Below are 16,521 nucleotides of genomic sequence, written 5' to 3'. Positions count from 1 at the left end.
TTCTTGAGGGATATTTGTAGAGGTGAGTTAGATGTTAAAAGATTTTGAAAGTTGTGGGTCATTTCATGTGTTAAATCCCAGAAGAAATAGGTTGATAGAATATATTTATTTTTCGTTTGAAGTACTGTATTTATATGCAATCTTCTCAGTTGTACTGGGTGAAAACTCTGCCTTGTTTTTCTTAATATGTATTTTTAAAGTCTCCCAACAGAATAAAAGATGATTATAAGAACCAATTAAACACTGCAGGTAATCTGCACTGTTTTTAGAAACAGACCCACTCATCCAAATTCCTTTTGAGTTTTCTATGAGCTTTCATGGGAAATTCAGTGAGTCAAACTTAATCACAATATACGTCACTTATCCTGTCTTTAAATATGAGCGATAGCAGCACAATTACTGAAATTACTGTTGTTACAACTGTCTTTACGTCTTGAACAATATTGCTCAAAATAAAATTAGGAACACCAAGATGAAAACTCACAGTACACACAGTACTTCACAATACTTCTGCATACAAAATATGTCTAACCCATTAAAAAGAAAACTGCTCACAATTCAAAACTTATTTTTAAGTTTATTATGTATGTTACAGGGATATGAGTACAGATGCATTAATAGCTAACCAGCAGTTGGTCAAATTGGAATATATTTGAACCACTATATATACTGTTAAGTTGTTTAAAGTATGACAGGGCTTTTTATTTTATTGTTTGTTCATAGGCTTTGGACTGTAAACCAGTGTTTTTTTGATTAAAGATGAAGTGATAACAGTTGTTCATCGCTCACCAGGGGGGTGACTTGTTTACTTGCTTAAGCTTTGTAAAGACTTAGACAATGAATTATCTGTGCACACAACTCCGGTGTGAGACCCACTCTTCAATATGGCCATTTAACTTTGTTGCTATGGCAACTGGGTTTGCTCAAGTGACAGTGGTGATGACAGACCGATCACTGACAGCCTGACTTCAAGACAGGCCACAACTTCTTCCACTTGGTGCAAAACACTTAGTCTTTTGTCCTCCAGCACAAAGAAGGCTGCATTATGCAACACTTCGCAACAGTGAAGTGGTGGGTTCATACCAGTGACATGTTTGCTGTAAAATGGACTGTGCCTTTTAAATTCAGTTGGACATACCCTGACAGCAGTTATTATGTTGTTATTCATTTAAAGCTAGTGGAAAATTTTTAAAGTAATTTATGAATATATATATATATATATATATATGCGTGTGTGTGTGTGTACATACACTTATTCTGAAAGCATGACGAGAAGATATGCTCTGTACTCACAGAATGACATTAATGTAATCGCTATGATGGCATGAATGTTGCAGTGCAAGTGGTGCATTATGAAAGTGTGTTTTCTTTTTATGAGTCTCATATCAGCTATTCATATGCAGAACCTATAGAGGTTTAAAAAGAGTTTTCAGTCTGCCTTGCTTGTGTATCTTAAGACTCTAGAAGACCCAAAGGAGGTGAACTTGCATACAAGACACAAAACAGACCAAGCCCCACATCTGCACCGATGACCTTCTTACTGCAAGCAAATGTCCTTTTCTCTTTAAACAATCTCGTTTTATAAATGTCGAATAGTTAATGTCAGGAGTTTTTCACTTAAGGTTTGAGTTATTCTGCGTTACAAGGGCTTTTTGCACCTTAACGTCCTGTTAAAGGGCAGGAAGACATTTTACAATTCTGGACAGAAAAATAACTTGAACTTTGCCATATTAATGACTCAAAGAACCATGCTCTTAAAACAATTAAAAACCACCATTTTCCCTCATGCCACATGGGAACAATTTGTCACAGAAGAACTGATGTGAATTTCGCACTTGTACTTGTCCTGAAGCCTGATTCAGTTTCTTTTCTAATGATCACACCTTACAGTAGGAGAGAAACTGGAAGAATATTAAGAGTTTAATGCAGCAATACACATGTATAGTATCAGAAAATAGTCATAGTCAGAATTTAAGGGTAACAATAACTGCTAGTAACTGCACCAAATAAATATTTGTTTACCTGTACTCGTGCTAAAAATATAAATCTGCTCTTCGGCCAGGCCACTCTGCCAAATTATTGTTGCTCTCCATTTTCACACCTTCCCAGGTTCCCCTTGGAAAGTGTGACACAAATTGCCGCATAACGGAATCTGAGAGCCAACAAGTCACCTCTAGATGGCTGTTAGGCAGGTCGGGACTTTTCCTTATCTACTGCAGTTACCTTCATTGCATCAGTCTGTCTGGCGACTTTGGGGAATTAAACTCATGGAACCCTTTTGACATGTGTCTGTTAAGAGCAAAGCAATAGGGGTTGAGTCACAGAAACCCTGAGAGGAGGGTGCTATGTATCGAATTCCTTCCAGCAATAAAAATTCATATTACCTAAGATATCAATAATTTGTTTTGACTACATTTAGAGGATGATCTGGGTCTTTCTGCCTCAAAAAGAACATCATCTCCAGTCTTCAGTATAGATCAGCATAACACTCCCAAGTGAGGACTCCATAAATGTAAATATCTTGTGTCCTTTGCGTTTTGTTAGTTTTAATTCATCACATCACTTGCTCTTATTATGGATGCTTGCAAGGATGATATCTTTTACTTTGGCTTCATGAGAGGTGATAATCTCTTCCTTTACAAGTCCAAATATGCTCTATGACACTGTAATTTGTTTGTGTTATTACATTTTTAGATGGAATCAGTTTTTCCTGTGATCTGATCAGAACAGGTAATCATAATGGGTCATCCTGTAGCATAGAGCTCAGTAAAGTTGTAATAATGTGGGGGTTCATCATTAAAGCAACATCTTTAACATATATCATTTCAGCACTTAATGTAGAAGGAGTGCAGCTGTCAGAAGTTCTGTTGCTTTAAAGGGGGCACTCTGATTAAAAGAAACATGGATTTGATGAATACTGAGACAACAAAAATCAAAAATTAGAAGTGCAGCTATGGTACTTAATTTTAATCTAACTTCATGGTAGAATGCATTTCAGTATTGTGTTCTGGTCTAATGGAGACAATAAAATTGAAGATAACTGACCATTAGCAAAGTTGTTAGCTCAGAAAGCTTTATTTCCCTCTTCAATAACTCTTTATTGAATTAATGGTGTGTAATGGTGAACAAAATGCTGGGGGGAAGTAAACAGAACAGGAGGGAGAAACAGAATTTCTCAAAGCTACTGAGACGGCTAGTGCTGGAGTAGTCAGTACATCACCAAGCTTCTAGCCCCACTCCTGCTGACATACAACTGGGACATATAGACCATGTGACCAGATTTTAAGACATTTTCTTTCTAACTTCACAGCATGTCATAAATAACCCAGTAGAGTAATGCGAAGCATAAACATGTTTGGCTTGATTTTCCTCCTTGTCTGTTTTCCAGCAGCAGCTTCCAGCAGAGAGGATGGAGAGAAGTGATGCTGGGGGTCCTCAGCACAGAGCAGGCACCGTGAGCGAGCGGAGAACGGGAGCGCGCGTATAGGAAGGAAGGGAAGGAAGGAGCTGAGGCAGATCAGTCGCCAGCTGAGTCCAAGACGGTGGATGAACGGAGCCGAGCGTGTGTGTCGCCCTTGTCGCTTTTTCCATCAGCTGAAAGCAGCGTCCGGAAGCCCGACAATGATCCTCAAACTCGTCCATCTCCTCGGGGTGCTCGTCTGCGGCAGTCAAGGTAGGAATACTTGCTGTGTGTGTGAAACCCTCGGGCTTGGTGACTTTGTGCACAAGTTGAGTGTATTTGCCATCGTGATCTGCAGCAGGCAGAGAGCTGAGGGAGAGAGAGATAGAGTAAGAAGGGGTGAGAGAGAGAGAGAGAGGGGTGGATTGTTTAACTGGACGTTGTTTTGTAGTTGAAGCACGTCTTCAGGGGGCCAGAACGCTTTCTTACTGAAAAGGGGGATTATGATGGGGTCTTGTTTTGGGGTGGGTTAGCTGTTGAGATATACACTCTGCACTCGCCGCACTAAACTGTTGTTTTTAACATGTAAGATGGCTTACTCTTTAGTTTATTTATTTATTATGTTTAGAAGCCTGCAGGTTGCTATGTTTATTTGGTATATGGTTCTTATTCGCAAAGAGCCCCGTCCTACCTGCTTTAACTGTAAAAATCACTAATGTCTCCCAACTTAAACTGGCACCATACATGGAGACATTCATTTCTATTCCATATTCTGGGTCATATTTGTATAGACCGCTGCATTTCATGTGCATTTCCCCACTACTCCTCTCTGTGTTGCAGTGTGCTGTAAAAAGAGTAGATTGAGTATGTGCCGTTAAACATTTTCCTCCGGTGTCTGCATATTTGGCGCAGGCTGTGCATGGTAATATCGGGGACATGATGGGGTTAGAGAGTGAAATGCTGCGGAAAGTTTGGAAATACTGGCTCTACTGTGGTGACAACACACTGACACTTCGCCCTTAATTGGGTTTGGTGTGTTTGGTGCACCTGATCTGGAAGGGGCGGTTATTGTCTGCGCGCGCCCCTGTGTGTGGGTTGCACGCGCGGAGGAAAATGAAGATGTATGACAGACTGCAGCTAAAAAGCAGCAAGTGAAAGTGTTTGCACAGTTCCCTCTGGCCCTTGTGTGTCTACGTGTTTCTTAATTGCGTCCTGGTCAGTGAAGCGCGTCGCCGTGTGACCGGGAGCTGAGTCCTGCGTGCACTGCGAAAAATGCCCAACTCCTGTAGTTCTTGTTGGACTGTAAAACCATTCTTCCCGAGAAAAATAACTGCTTGCAGGCTATAACTCTGTTTGTTGAAGTGCAGATGTAATTCAGACGTCTTTGTCCCGAACCATCTTGCAACAAGTTAATTTAGGCCTGAATCGAGCATTGAACGGGTATTCTTATCCCCATGGCGAAAATTTCCCACTTATTAAAAGAAAACAATGGTGTCCGGGCTATAAAACAAAAAAGGAGTTCTTACATGGGCATTTTTTGCAGCGTGGCCACACTGGGTTCCTGGCGCACAACGGCAGGTGGGGGTAGAGCGCTGCAAAGTGTTGTCATGAATGAACCCATAAGCCATTGGTCGTTAAAGCATGTAGCATCTCATTCATTCCCATTGCTTTGTAGAAGTCCCTCAGTGTAGTGGGTCTTAAAGGGTCACCAAGGAAAAATGGTGAATCATGGATACGTTTTTTTAAAAACTATAGTTTGGTTTGCTTTAGCAGTGTAAAGAGTTGTAAAATGACAGGTCCCTTTGAAACACTAATGTATAATTTTAACACTAGGGAAAGTTGTGAAGTTTAGAATATAAACCAGTAGCTACATTGTCCTGTGAATATTTCTAGGGCAAACCTGCATCAAAAGGAAGTCCACATGGTGTAATGTGTATGTGTTGTGCTGGATGGTGTCATGAAGACAGTAGCAGATGCTCAGTATTAAGATTTTAGGCATACAATACTTTAGCAAGGAGCCTCAGGACACAGAGGCACAGAGTTTGGGTTTATTGTCCTCATCAGTTTAAAAGCACCGTTCAACCATTTCAATCAGCAGACTGTTAGAAACTGCTGTTATGATAAAAAGCGAGAGGGAGAAGAATTCCCTTTGAGGTAAAACAATGAGACGCAGGCTACTGTTTGGAAGCCTTAACCGGACTATTCATTGCTTTGTTAGTTACCCTCTGTTGCAGTTGTATTACATCACCCTGCCAACCAATTTCCATTTTTACCATGCTTTTCATGATAGCAAAGTCCACACAAATTGACCTATTAAGAAGTGCAGAGAACTGCTGTGATGTGAATAATGAAGGTAGTTCTGAGTCAAAGGCTTTGTATTAGAGCCTGAGTGTGATGCTCAGTTTTCAGTGTCTTTTATCACTGTGGGGCCTTGGAATAGACACTAAGCCAACTAGACCCAGAAAGAGGTTTTACTCCCCTTCATCAATTCGTGATGACAGCTTGATTTGGTGACACGAATCGCCTAGTTGCCCTATCTACCACCACACTAACTCAGCAGACATCCTCTGTTCTACCCCCTCTGGCTCTAGAAGGAAAACATTTACTTTTGAAGTCCCAGCTCACCATCCACCCTGCACTCGAGTATGCATCCTAGGTTTATGTATTTGGCTTTTACTGATGCTTAGTACAATGAATTATATGCTTGCTTGGGGTCGCCTGGGACTCAGCAATGGTATGTTAAGTGGCATAATTAACTGGAATGTCAGTGGCTCAGGGTTTAAAAGATTTATACCCATGCGCTTAAGTATCTCTCATTGCACCCTGAGCCCAGGCTTAAGCTTGTGTTTGAGGTTTGCTTACATCCTGTAGTTCTGGTTTATGTATATGCTCAGATCAGCGAGCATAAATGCAGGGACACACTCACTCGCATGTGCACACTGCACTCAGTCTCAACTACTCAAATGAATCATTGGGTAAATATTTATGAGGATAGTACATTTTTTTCCCTTTCTAGAAATTCTCACCAGTAGTCTTGCAGTGAGTATTTATTTTCGTTCTTTGTTTCTGCTTTCCAACATTTTCTGCCATACTCATAAATTGACCCTGGAACAATGCTCCAAACAATGCAACACTGGTCACAAACTCCTGTTAAAGACAAGAAAAGCTGTTCACAAAAGAAATGGCCTGTGTCTTGGTCCCGCAAGGTGGAATTGATTGCATTATTTGATTAATAGACTAGGACGGAGAGCACATATATAGAGAGCCTGTGTATATATGAAAATGGAATCGCCCCCCGAGGCAGCCGCATCTGAGAAATCAATTTAAGGAATGACTAGAGTCAGCAGGCCTCTGAATTGTACAAAGGGCAATCTCGGTGTTATGGATATGATGTTTATTTGCCTGCAAGCTTTTGATTTCTCATGTGTGCCCTTTAGCACTCAGTGTGCTAAGTTTAGGTCCTAGCATTGAATTTGTACACTGCATATAAGACAGGAGAAGAGTGTTATTTTCTAAACACCTGGATCTATTAGAAAATCATTATGAAGCATCTGTACTGCAGGGTCTACAGCTTGCTGTGAATGAAATGGCACAAGTAAGACTGAAAGGAAATGAGTAGTTGTTTGGAGATATGACATATTTTTCAAACTCCTACTTGCATGTGTTCAGTGTATTTCCAAATTCAAACTGTAAAACTGGTAAATGACTAAAGAGCAGGAGTGGGTAGCCCATGTTCCCCTTGTTTTTGACCTGTCCCTGCCCTGTTCAGTCAGTCAGCAGTGGTTAGAGCAGGGATGGAAAAAACAAGCAGGGCAGTGGCCCCCGGGGAACATGTGTTGTCCATGCCTGGAGTAGAGGGTGTGACTAATACTTTGCTCAAATGCCTGATTTCAGCAGTGCTGGGAAATTCATGTATATTCCTTTTAAATAACATTATCATCTATACATAACCATGCTTGGATTACTGAACAGAGAACAGCAAAACCTGTGTAAGAAATATATTTGCTTATCTGTGGACATTGTCTTGTAATTCCTACATCTTTGGCTCTAAACTAGTTTAGGCAAATGCAGAAATGCAGAGAGGTGAGATGATCTTCCAGCAGGAAGTTTCAGTATGTGAGAATTTGACATATTTTGAAAAATTTCCACTTATTTGCAATGTGTAGAGGAGAGATCAACAACAGATCCAACAATCTCCTCTGTCAGCTTCAGTCTATTTTCACAAACATTCCCCATTATTATCATAGAAGTGAACTAATGTTCTCTTTGGGGAGTCTCTCTCAACCAGAAGCAAAGAAAATATAAATGCGCTAAGTAGTTGGGGTCTTGTTGTAGGAAGACTTTGGCATTGCTCGCTATATTCTGAAATCCAGAAAGGAAAAGACTGGGAAGAATAGAGTGGGCAATAAGAAGATTTGTACAGAAATAAGAAGGAAAGAAAAGATTGTCTTTAAAAATTCATTCAATTTAAGTGAATCTGATTGTATCTAGTTAAATTGCATTGCCAGAGATTGAATCAAACTCCATAGAGTTGCACTGTGCGAAAATTAATAAAATGTAATTGAATCCTGTCAAGATGGAATCAAATTAGGCCAGAGTGACGCGATTGGAGGAGGCAGTTGCTGCATGTTGCCATTTGCTTCTGTGGGTTTGTCTGCTGTTTTACATCAGTTTGGTGGTAGCCAAGTAGGAGACCCGTTGGCTCCTGCTTATGTGTGTCCTGCCAGTCTAAATGCCAGTCTAACTAGCAGGCTAATAGGCAGAGCCAGGATGCCAGGGCGACAACAGAATGAGTGGGCACACTGGCTGACTGACAGATGGATGGAAGGAAAATGGTTGCATGGTCTTCCTCTCCCTGTCTTGTTGCTCACTTTATATCTGTAGCTTAGGCATTCACATCCACAGCATGCAAACAGTCACATTTCACAGTGTGGTCCTCCAAAGCGCATCCTCTCATGGGGTGCAGCACTGTTGGTCAGGGGCTTACTCCAGGGTTTGGGCACCAGCAGGCATGATTAAATGAAGAACAGAGGGATCACAGAAATGGCACAGGAGCTCCAGATCCACTTCAGTTTTGGCTGTACATTTGAGTGACCCACTTAGATCATATTAATAACCGCAGTGATGCCTTGGGATTTGCTTCACAGTGAGCTGATGTAAATCATTTGTGAAATATGAATTACAGCAGATTCCTATGACATAATACATACATAAACAAATTAAATAGTAGCAGACTGCTTGTCCTAGCCATCTCTTGATCAGTCCAGTTTTCATGCTATTCTAGTGAAAAACATTGACGCAGTGTCAGTGATGTCACAGGTAGGACATTTGGAGTGTGATAGATCATTTTTCAGAAACTAAAACACCATGTTTCCAGATTTGTAGAATAAATTTTAAGAGTTTATATGAGTGTTTGCCCTGGGGATGGGAGGAGGAGGAAAACTGACCTGATGCATGTAAACACAGGCATAATGTAGATTTTATAAGATATGTCAGTTTGATTAACAGTGATTACATTCATGTGCTAGTTTGCTGAAAAAGCAGGGGCAGGTTTTATGAAAAATATGGAACTGTTACCGTATATGCTCTGATGTCTCTGATGTCATGTAATAGTTGATTAGGTTATTTAAGCTGGTGCAAAGAGCGATTTGTAGTACCACTAACATGCAGTATCTTTTTGACCAAATAATTTCATTTGTTTACTTGTTTAAAAGTTTTTATTCTTAACCAAAGCAGCCATTTTAATAAGCAGTATAACAAGGTTGAATACCATCTTTCATATTATTTGTCACCTGTGTCAAAGACACAGTAAATGTAGCATTCAGACATTTCAGGCATTTGTTCTCTTGCAGTCGTTGAGCATTGAGTATTCTGCAGGTAGGTTTTGAAGTGGTGTAACTCCAAGGTCCTGTCTTTTTAATATCAGTTTTCATTTTTCATACATTTCATATTAAAAAGTAGATTGCCTGTCATTTAATATTGTCTCAGTTTATGGGAATAAGCACATTTTTTCATGCTCCAAAAAGTACACTTAACAAAATAAAGTCGCACCCTGGAGTAAATCTTTCAAGACTAGTTCACTTCTCTCTAACTTGGCTCTTCATAACATTACACTAAACTTAAGTTGAGTAGAACTGATGGTGTTTGACAGAGTTCTTCCACTTTCTCAATTGTCAGTCACGATAGTTGTTCCAGATACACATGGAGTGTTGACTAGCATGATAAATGTGAGGTGTAATGACAGCACATGTGACTATATCACATTCCTCTCTTATACATAGACATTAGACAGTGTTTTTACATGTTTTTGTCTGTTTACTAAAAGTCTTGTAGTACAACAATAATGTGTATGTGATTGGTAGATCTCCTTTAGGATGTAACTGAAGTTGTCTTAAAGAAAAAGAGCAACAGAAACTTGCTCAGAATTGAAGAGATAAATTGTGATGGGTAGTGAATTGGTGCAGACATGAAGATGCTGCACATCAGGTTCACACTAAGAAATAATAAAACCCCTTTATGAGTCATCATTAAAGGAGTTATTCATGGAAGAGAACTGATGCACCACAGCAGGTGAAGTATTGGAGGGGTACTAACACACTGACAGTTGAAATTTACACTCAGATGGACACAGATGGATGACAGGAAGTGGTGGCTGGATGACAGATTAACGGACAGCTGAATGTGCTAATGTTGAGGCAGATAGAACCATAATGAAAAGGATCCATCTATTGACAGCCAAAGAACAATATTTTTCAGCTTCTTCCTGCTGAATGTGGGCCTTGCGTCGATTGAGCATTAGTTAGAGTGAGTCCAGAGACGTTGCTGAAAGTCTGTGTGGTCCATCACCATGATTGAAAAAGGGGCTAATGCTAATTGTAGTTGTGCTGGATAGGAGACAGTAATGAGAAAGTGGTGCAGGCATTTGGACACACCTATCAGCATAATGAGATCAGCAAGAGAGTGACTTTTTTTTTTACTGCAAACAATTTTACATTTGTGTATGTGTTTAGTGAAAATCTTATAAGCTGAGAAAAGCATTAGATTGTGAAAAACTGGGCTCGCTATAGAACCTCAATAGCTATTCGGCACTTTCTGAAATATGTCTGTTTCTATGAGTTTTGGAAACTACAAGCACTAAAAATGGACGCTGATTGCGTGATGGATTTTATAATAACGTTTCCCTATTATTTACTCATATTTAGTTCCTGGTTCCAGGTGCAGGTTATTCAAGCAGTGCTTATGTTTGACTGCTTGTTTTCAGCCAACATTCAAGATTTCAGAACATTTTTATTCAATGGAAAGAGTTTTGTAGAAAAACATGTTTATATTTCTAAAAGTAATGTATGGGAGAAGATATAATTATGATAGTTGTACCAACACTCAGGCTTTGCTTTGCCACTAGTGTCAAAAATACCCAGCTCAATCACAAGATCTTGTCCATATTGGCCTAAAAGTTGAGATTGAAAGTTCATTCTCTGCTTTTTCTCATCACAAGGACCATTTATTGGCTGTTCTTCAGCATTCAGTAATATCACATAATCCTCCTCAGCAGAGTTGTGGATGTTAATATTTCAATTTTTCTTAGCACTTAAGGGATACTCAATCTTTTTTGATATGATTGCTGTGGCTCTATGGTCAGCATTTTAAACTGCAATAATAACATAACAGCAATAAATTAAATCAGCTCTTGGAAAAAAAGTTCTGTAATGGTTAACTGAATGTTTTGGACCAGTCTCTCTATTGGTTGGTATCAACTGCTGTGTGCTCTTTTCTCTGCTGGCCTTGCAGTCTGAGTTTCCCTTTGAGCTTACAGTATTAAATTATCTTTTGCAGTATTGTGTTGTATTTTATCCATCATATTTCCTTGTATCCATTCATCCATCCATCCATTCAGGCTGTGGGCCCTTGGCTTGTCATTCCTGCTGGTTAATTAAGCCAAATTGTGATTGATGGACTCTCAAGTGAATAGCCTGTGGTCTCACTGCTGACCCGCCCAAGGAGATCGGTTCATCCGCCAATCATACCTCACACTGTGCTCGTAAACAGCGGCTGGGATAGTCTGAAATACTGAGGGCGTATCCTGTTTGAACACCCCCCCCCCCCCCCCCCCCCCCCACACACACACACACACACACACTTATACTTCCCAGCATTAACATGACTTCAGGTTGTCCAGAATCCTTGCATAATTGGTTCTACAAGGAAATGATGCAGAGACAATCTTGAAAAGGGATCGGCCTACTTGGATTTCTTGCCTGGTGGCCAATGTCCTTGTTTATGGGAGGCAGTAGTTGATGAGAAATAGATGAGAGCGTGAGTGATAGAGTGATAGATGAGAGAGGAGGGACACTTGAGATGTGGTCGTAGTGCAGCAGAATAGATCGCACTGAGGCCAAACAGTTTCTGCTCTCCTGATTGCCTCTCCATGCCAGAGAATCTTCAAACAGAATCTCCTAATGCAATGTGGGCCAGCTTATTTTTGTTTCTATCTCTTCCCATTTGAGCCCTGCTCTTCCACTTTTTTCCCTCTCATTTATTCCTTTTTTCATGTACTCACTCTGTTTCGTGGTCCTCCCACACTAGTCTTCACAGCAGCATCTGTAGAGGAAAGATATCCTGTTTTCCTCTACGTGGGAAGCTTTTCAAGCAGCACCTATGCTTAATGTCATTTGCTTTGGAAGCTAATGATGTTTGTTGTTCTGCTGCTCAATATAGTTATTAACACATATAGATATAGGTTACTTGACTCTTGACTGAGAAACGTTCAAGTGTAGTTGTATCAGGGTTGTTCTGTCAAGCGTGTTATTATCTCTGAGTCCTAATGATTGTCTTGCAAGCGCTCATAAGGTGCACCAGGCAAACTGTAGGTGTGTTTTTAATTACTTTGTATATCTGCACATCCCATCATTCCTAGTTGGCCTATTCCCAATGTGGGCACTGTGGGACTGTTGTCTTCCCGCCCACCATTCGAAGAGTTCCCAAGGACGTCGGCCTCCATGGGAATACACAAAAGATCTCTCAGTAATTTAAGAACCTGTCTTATCTTTACTTAGATTGGATGGTGTGTTTACTGACATGCTGCCTCTTCAGGTGAAAAAAGCTTTCTCACGTGTCAGTCCCACTCCTTCTTTGCCTTTGAAATCTGTAAGTCCCTCATGAGGCTCTGGGCTGAAGATATTTTTGGATAGACTTCACTGTCCTAGCTACCAAAACCCATCTCTCATTCCCTGTTTTTCCTCAGTAGGTGCACAGAAAGGCTGAACACACTGATCAACATTTGTTAAACCTAACTGATCTTTTTCATTAATTGGACAACATTCATATTTGTGCATAACTAAAGGTAGTGCAAGACAAAATGTGACGCTGGAAGCAGCAAATGAGGAAGGACTGTGGAAAGAGTGCCAGTGTTGGCCATCCTTTCATGTGAGTGTATATGCTTCAGGGCTTGAGTCTTGAGAGAGCCTTGTGATTTAACACATGCCTTTGTTGCCAGCAGGTCCAGTTTCAGTGGTAGCAGTTTCCTTACAGTTATAGATTCGTTGGCATATGTCATTTTGTGTCAAAATAGTTCACAATTTGGATGATATACTTTGTGTATGTGTGTGTGACCAATTTTGAGAACTGTTCGCAAAAGATTTCTGCTCATAACACACAACCACCTTGATCTTGTTAGCTTGCAGTTCCTGTTATTGTGGTTATATGTCAGCAGGACATCCAGGACTTTGTAACAGAAGCAGATTAGATTTCTCAGAGCATGCCATGCCAGGAAGAGTGTGTTCTAGCTACCTAAAGCCTGTGTATTGCTCCAAGAAGCAAGATTACTTTTATTTCATGCTGCTTTTCATCCATCCTATAGAGTGTGGAATAGGCGACCAAAGAAATGATAGATCGTCTTGGCACTTGAGGCAAAAGCCATAGCCACAGACGTGAAGAAACATTGCAATGCAGCTCTTCAGTCAATAAGCAACAAGAAACTTTGCTGGAAGCTGCAAAGGGAATGCAGTACAGGCTGTGGCAGCTTTCTCCCCAAGGAGGCGACCTGAGCCACAAATTAATAGAGCACTCCCACATGATCTGGGAGTTTCATTTGGAACCGTCACGCTACATAAAACCCTACAGAAATGAGGAGTTCACTGAGGTCCCCCTCCACTTCCCCAAGAGTCCCCAAATAACCTGTGTGATTGTAACACTGCCCACTGCTCCCCCACGTTTGTACCTCCCTTCTTGAAACTCCTGGGAAAAGCTTTGCCTATGCTCATCCTGGTTCACTTATCACAACTAATGTCTCCTTTTCGTATATCTTACATATCCTGTTGCCACGTTGTTTTGCAAACTTGTCTCTCAACAACAGGAACGCATCAGAGCATTTCTAAAATACTGACAGTATACGTTATGTTATGTAATATTAATATCAAGGCTAAATGTTCCACAAAAACAATCCAGAGAAAGCAATAAATGATAATGTTTAAACATTTAAAATACAGGGAAAATAATTACATTAAATTTTTCTGTCCTGATTTATTGGCCTATAACTTTCTCAACATTTTGTATTTTTTCTCTTTCTCATTAAATGGAGCAAACATTCATTTGACAACACCATGAAATTCTTGGTGACAAATGTGGAGAGTGGTGCACCCTGAGGCCTGCTTTACTCTTATCATTATCTTTGCATTGGCCTAGATTAGACACAGCAACCAACTCTCAAAACAACGTGCCTCAGAGTGAGGATTAACACAGTGACTAATCACTAAATTCACTGGACAAAAAGCATACAGTATTGATTTATATTTTCTCACAAAGTATGCTTAGTAAAAATTTGGCATAGAAAATTTGCTTGTCATAAAATAGTATGTACATATATATAATCTATAAGGTTTATTGTATTTATTTGTATATCTGTCTGTCTGTCTATCTCTACAAATAAATATAATAAACCTTATAGCTTTTGCATGACTTGAACAAATGTTTAGAAATATGACAGCCATTACTTTTTGAATCAACTTTAGAAAGAGGTACTGCATCTTTACTCTAAATTCTTAAGCATTTGTTACAAACTGTTACCCAACCATGCACTGGGGATTTATTTTCTGCCAAACACTGGTCCCTGTCACTGCTCCCCTCATGTCTATGGGTGGGCGTGTGGTGCTTCTGCCTTGCCCAGTTTTTAGTGCAGCACTTACTTAACAATTCACTTGTACTATATAAGCTGAGAAAACCGGAAGCAGAAAGACAAAGTTTCAATACTATCTTAGCAGTGCAATGCGCCTCCCAAGCAAGTTCATTTGTTATGTGAAGCAGTAGCACACTCTGGGTTTGTGAGAAGTTGAAAGTGTTTGCTGTGATGAAGCATGTGGAGCTTGGCATGAAGCATGTCCAGGACTCTGGCGGATGCTGTATCACACCCAGGTTGTTTAATGGGTGTCTTTGGCCTGTTATAGATTTTGACAATATGAGATTCAGCACCTGAGAACTGCATCTTTGCGACAGGAGCTTCTTTTGGTGTATGTGTGTGTTTGTGTGCTGAGGATATGAGCTGATATAAAGCCCATAGGTCATCCTAATGTGAAGTCTGACACTATATGTGTGTAAATCAAAAATGATTCTTGCAAGGAGCTGCTAAATTGGAAAAAGAGTTATAAAGGGGATAGACTGCAGCTGTGTGTGTTTGTGTGTGTGTTTATTTCAGGATTTTGCTTACTCTTTTATTTTTGCTGTTTTGGGTTTTGCCCCTTTCTAGCTCAAGGCTCAGAGCATTGAATGAAAATGCAGATCTGCGTGCATCAGCAAAACTATATGCAAAACAACATACACACAAGCATGCAGGCAAAGTCAGAAACACTCGCACATTTAAGCTGCCTAGCCTAAAATCTTGAGATAATTGTAAAAGTTTCCTTTAAGTGTTCTGCCATGTGACAGGTGTTCCTGCAATGACAAGAAAATCAGATAACTAGCAGAGAAAGGTCAAGCACTGAATCAAAATCAGGACCTCCCAGCTAGCCGGCAATTATAGGCCAATCATAATCTCTTGGCGGGATTCCTACTTCAGTAAGTGATCACGAGAATGCCCGATAGTCCATCAGCAGCACAGAGGGAGGGACACTGTGCCTGTGCTCCACATACTCAGCCATCTGCGTGTCTTCCTGGCTGCAGTAAGCTGCAGAACTCCTGCAGTTTTTGAGAAATATTTTGTGAGGAATAAAAACGGAAAATGAGTGCGAAGTAAGGTCAGCAGTGCATTGCTTACCACTGAGCTGTATGAGATATTTAAATGTCTAAATGCAGTATAATGTCTCTAGGCTCATCTCTGTGGCACAAACGAAGAATCAATTAGATTATTTTACAATCCCAGTCTAATCCTGTGTGCTATATAGTAGTCAATGCTTAATTTGGTATGCTGATGATCTAACAGCATGTGCTGTAGATCTCTTTGTGCAAAAAGGGTGGTGTGAGCTGTGGCTCAGCATGAACCTTGACAAAGCAGCTTGACATCTGAGCAGCAGGGGGAATCAGCTGCTCCCACCTCTGCAAGAGCCGTAAGTCATTTTAAATTTCACTCTCGCCTCATTTTTGACACTTATCTTGTAATGCTGTTTCACCTGCTGCTGTTTGTTGAAGAAACAGCCACCATGCCATGATACTGAACTTTCACTTTCTGATGCCAAATCAAGCTCTGCTTTTCTCCTTTCAGCACATAAGGAAATCTATTAAATTGAAAGTTTATGTATGTCAGGACTGCAGAAGGTGAGAAAAGTCAGCTGATTCTTCATGAACAGCAATTCTCATGTGCTTTGACCACAGGAGTCAACTCAACACTGTGTAACTGTGTATTTAAACAAACACATACTTGCCAATTTCACACAAGTGGGAGTCATGTGAAATGGCCCTGTGTTAGTGTGCGAGACAGAGAGAGGGGCCGTTGTTTGCTGTGCTGGGCCAGTGATGCTATCACAGCTAATCTACTGACTAGGTCATTGTGTCGGGAGCTGCCAGAAGAGACGGCACCACTCCATATAAAGCTCAGTAGGGGCCAGTTAGAGGGATCGATGTGTGTGTTAGTTAGCATACTTGCATACATTTGTGCTGTGTGTACTGTATGTGTTTTTTATGAGGGGAGATAATGC

General features: G+C 40.4%; 1 protein-coding gene across 1 annotated transcript in view; it reads left to right on the top strand.

Annotated features, from left to right (window-relative positions):
* Positions 1–3,621: 3,621 nt before the first annotated feature.
* Positions 3,622–16,521, top strand: part of ncam2 (neural cell adhesion molecule 2) — a 231,239-nt gene continuing 218,339 nt past the window's right edge. Inside the window, exon 1 of the mRNA XM_026302298.1 lies at positions 3,622–3,673. Coding sequence (XP_026158083.1) covers positions 3,622–3,673 — 52 coding nt within the window. The remainder of the gene's footprint in view (positions 3,674–16,521) is intronic.

Source organism: Mastacembelus armatus, chromosome 2 (assembly GCF_900324485.2).
Source record: "Mastacembelus armatus chromosome 2, fMasArm1.2, whole genome shotgun sequence".
In the NCBI taxonomy this organism is placed as follows: domain Eukaryota; kingdom Metazoa; phylum Chordata; class Actinopteri; order Synbranchiformes; family Mastacembelidae; genus Mastacembelus; species Mastacembelus armatus.
Note: the sequence above shows the minus strand (reverse complement) of the source record. Positions and strands in the feature narration are given on the sequence as shown.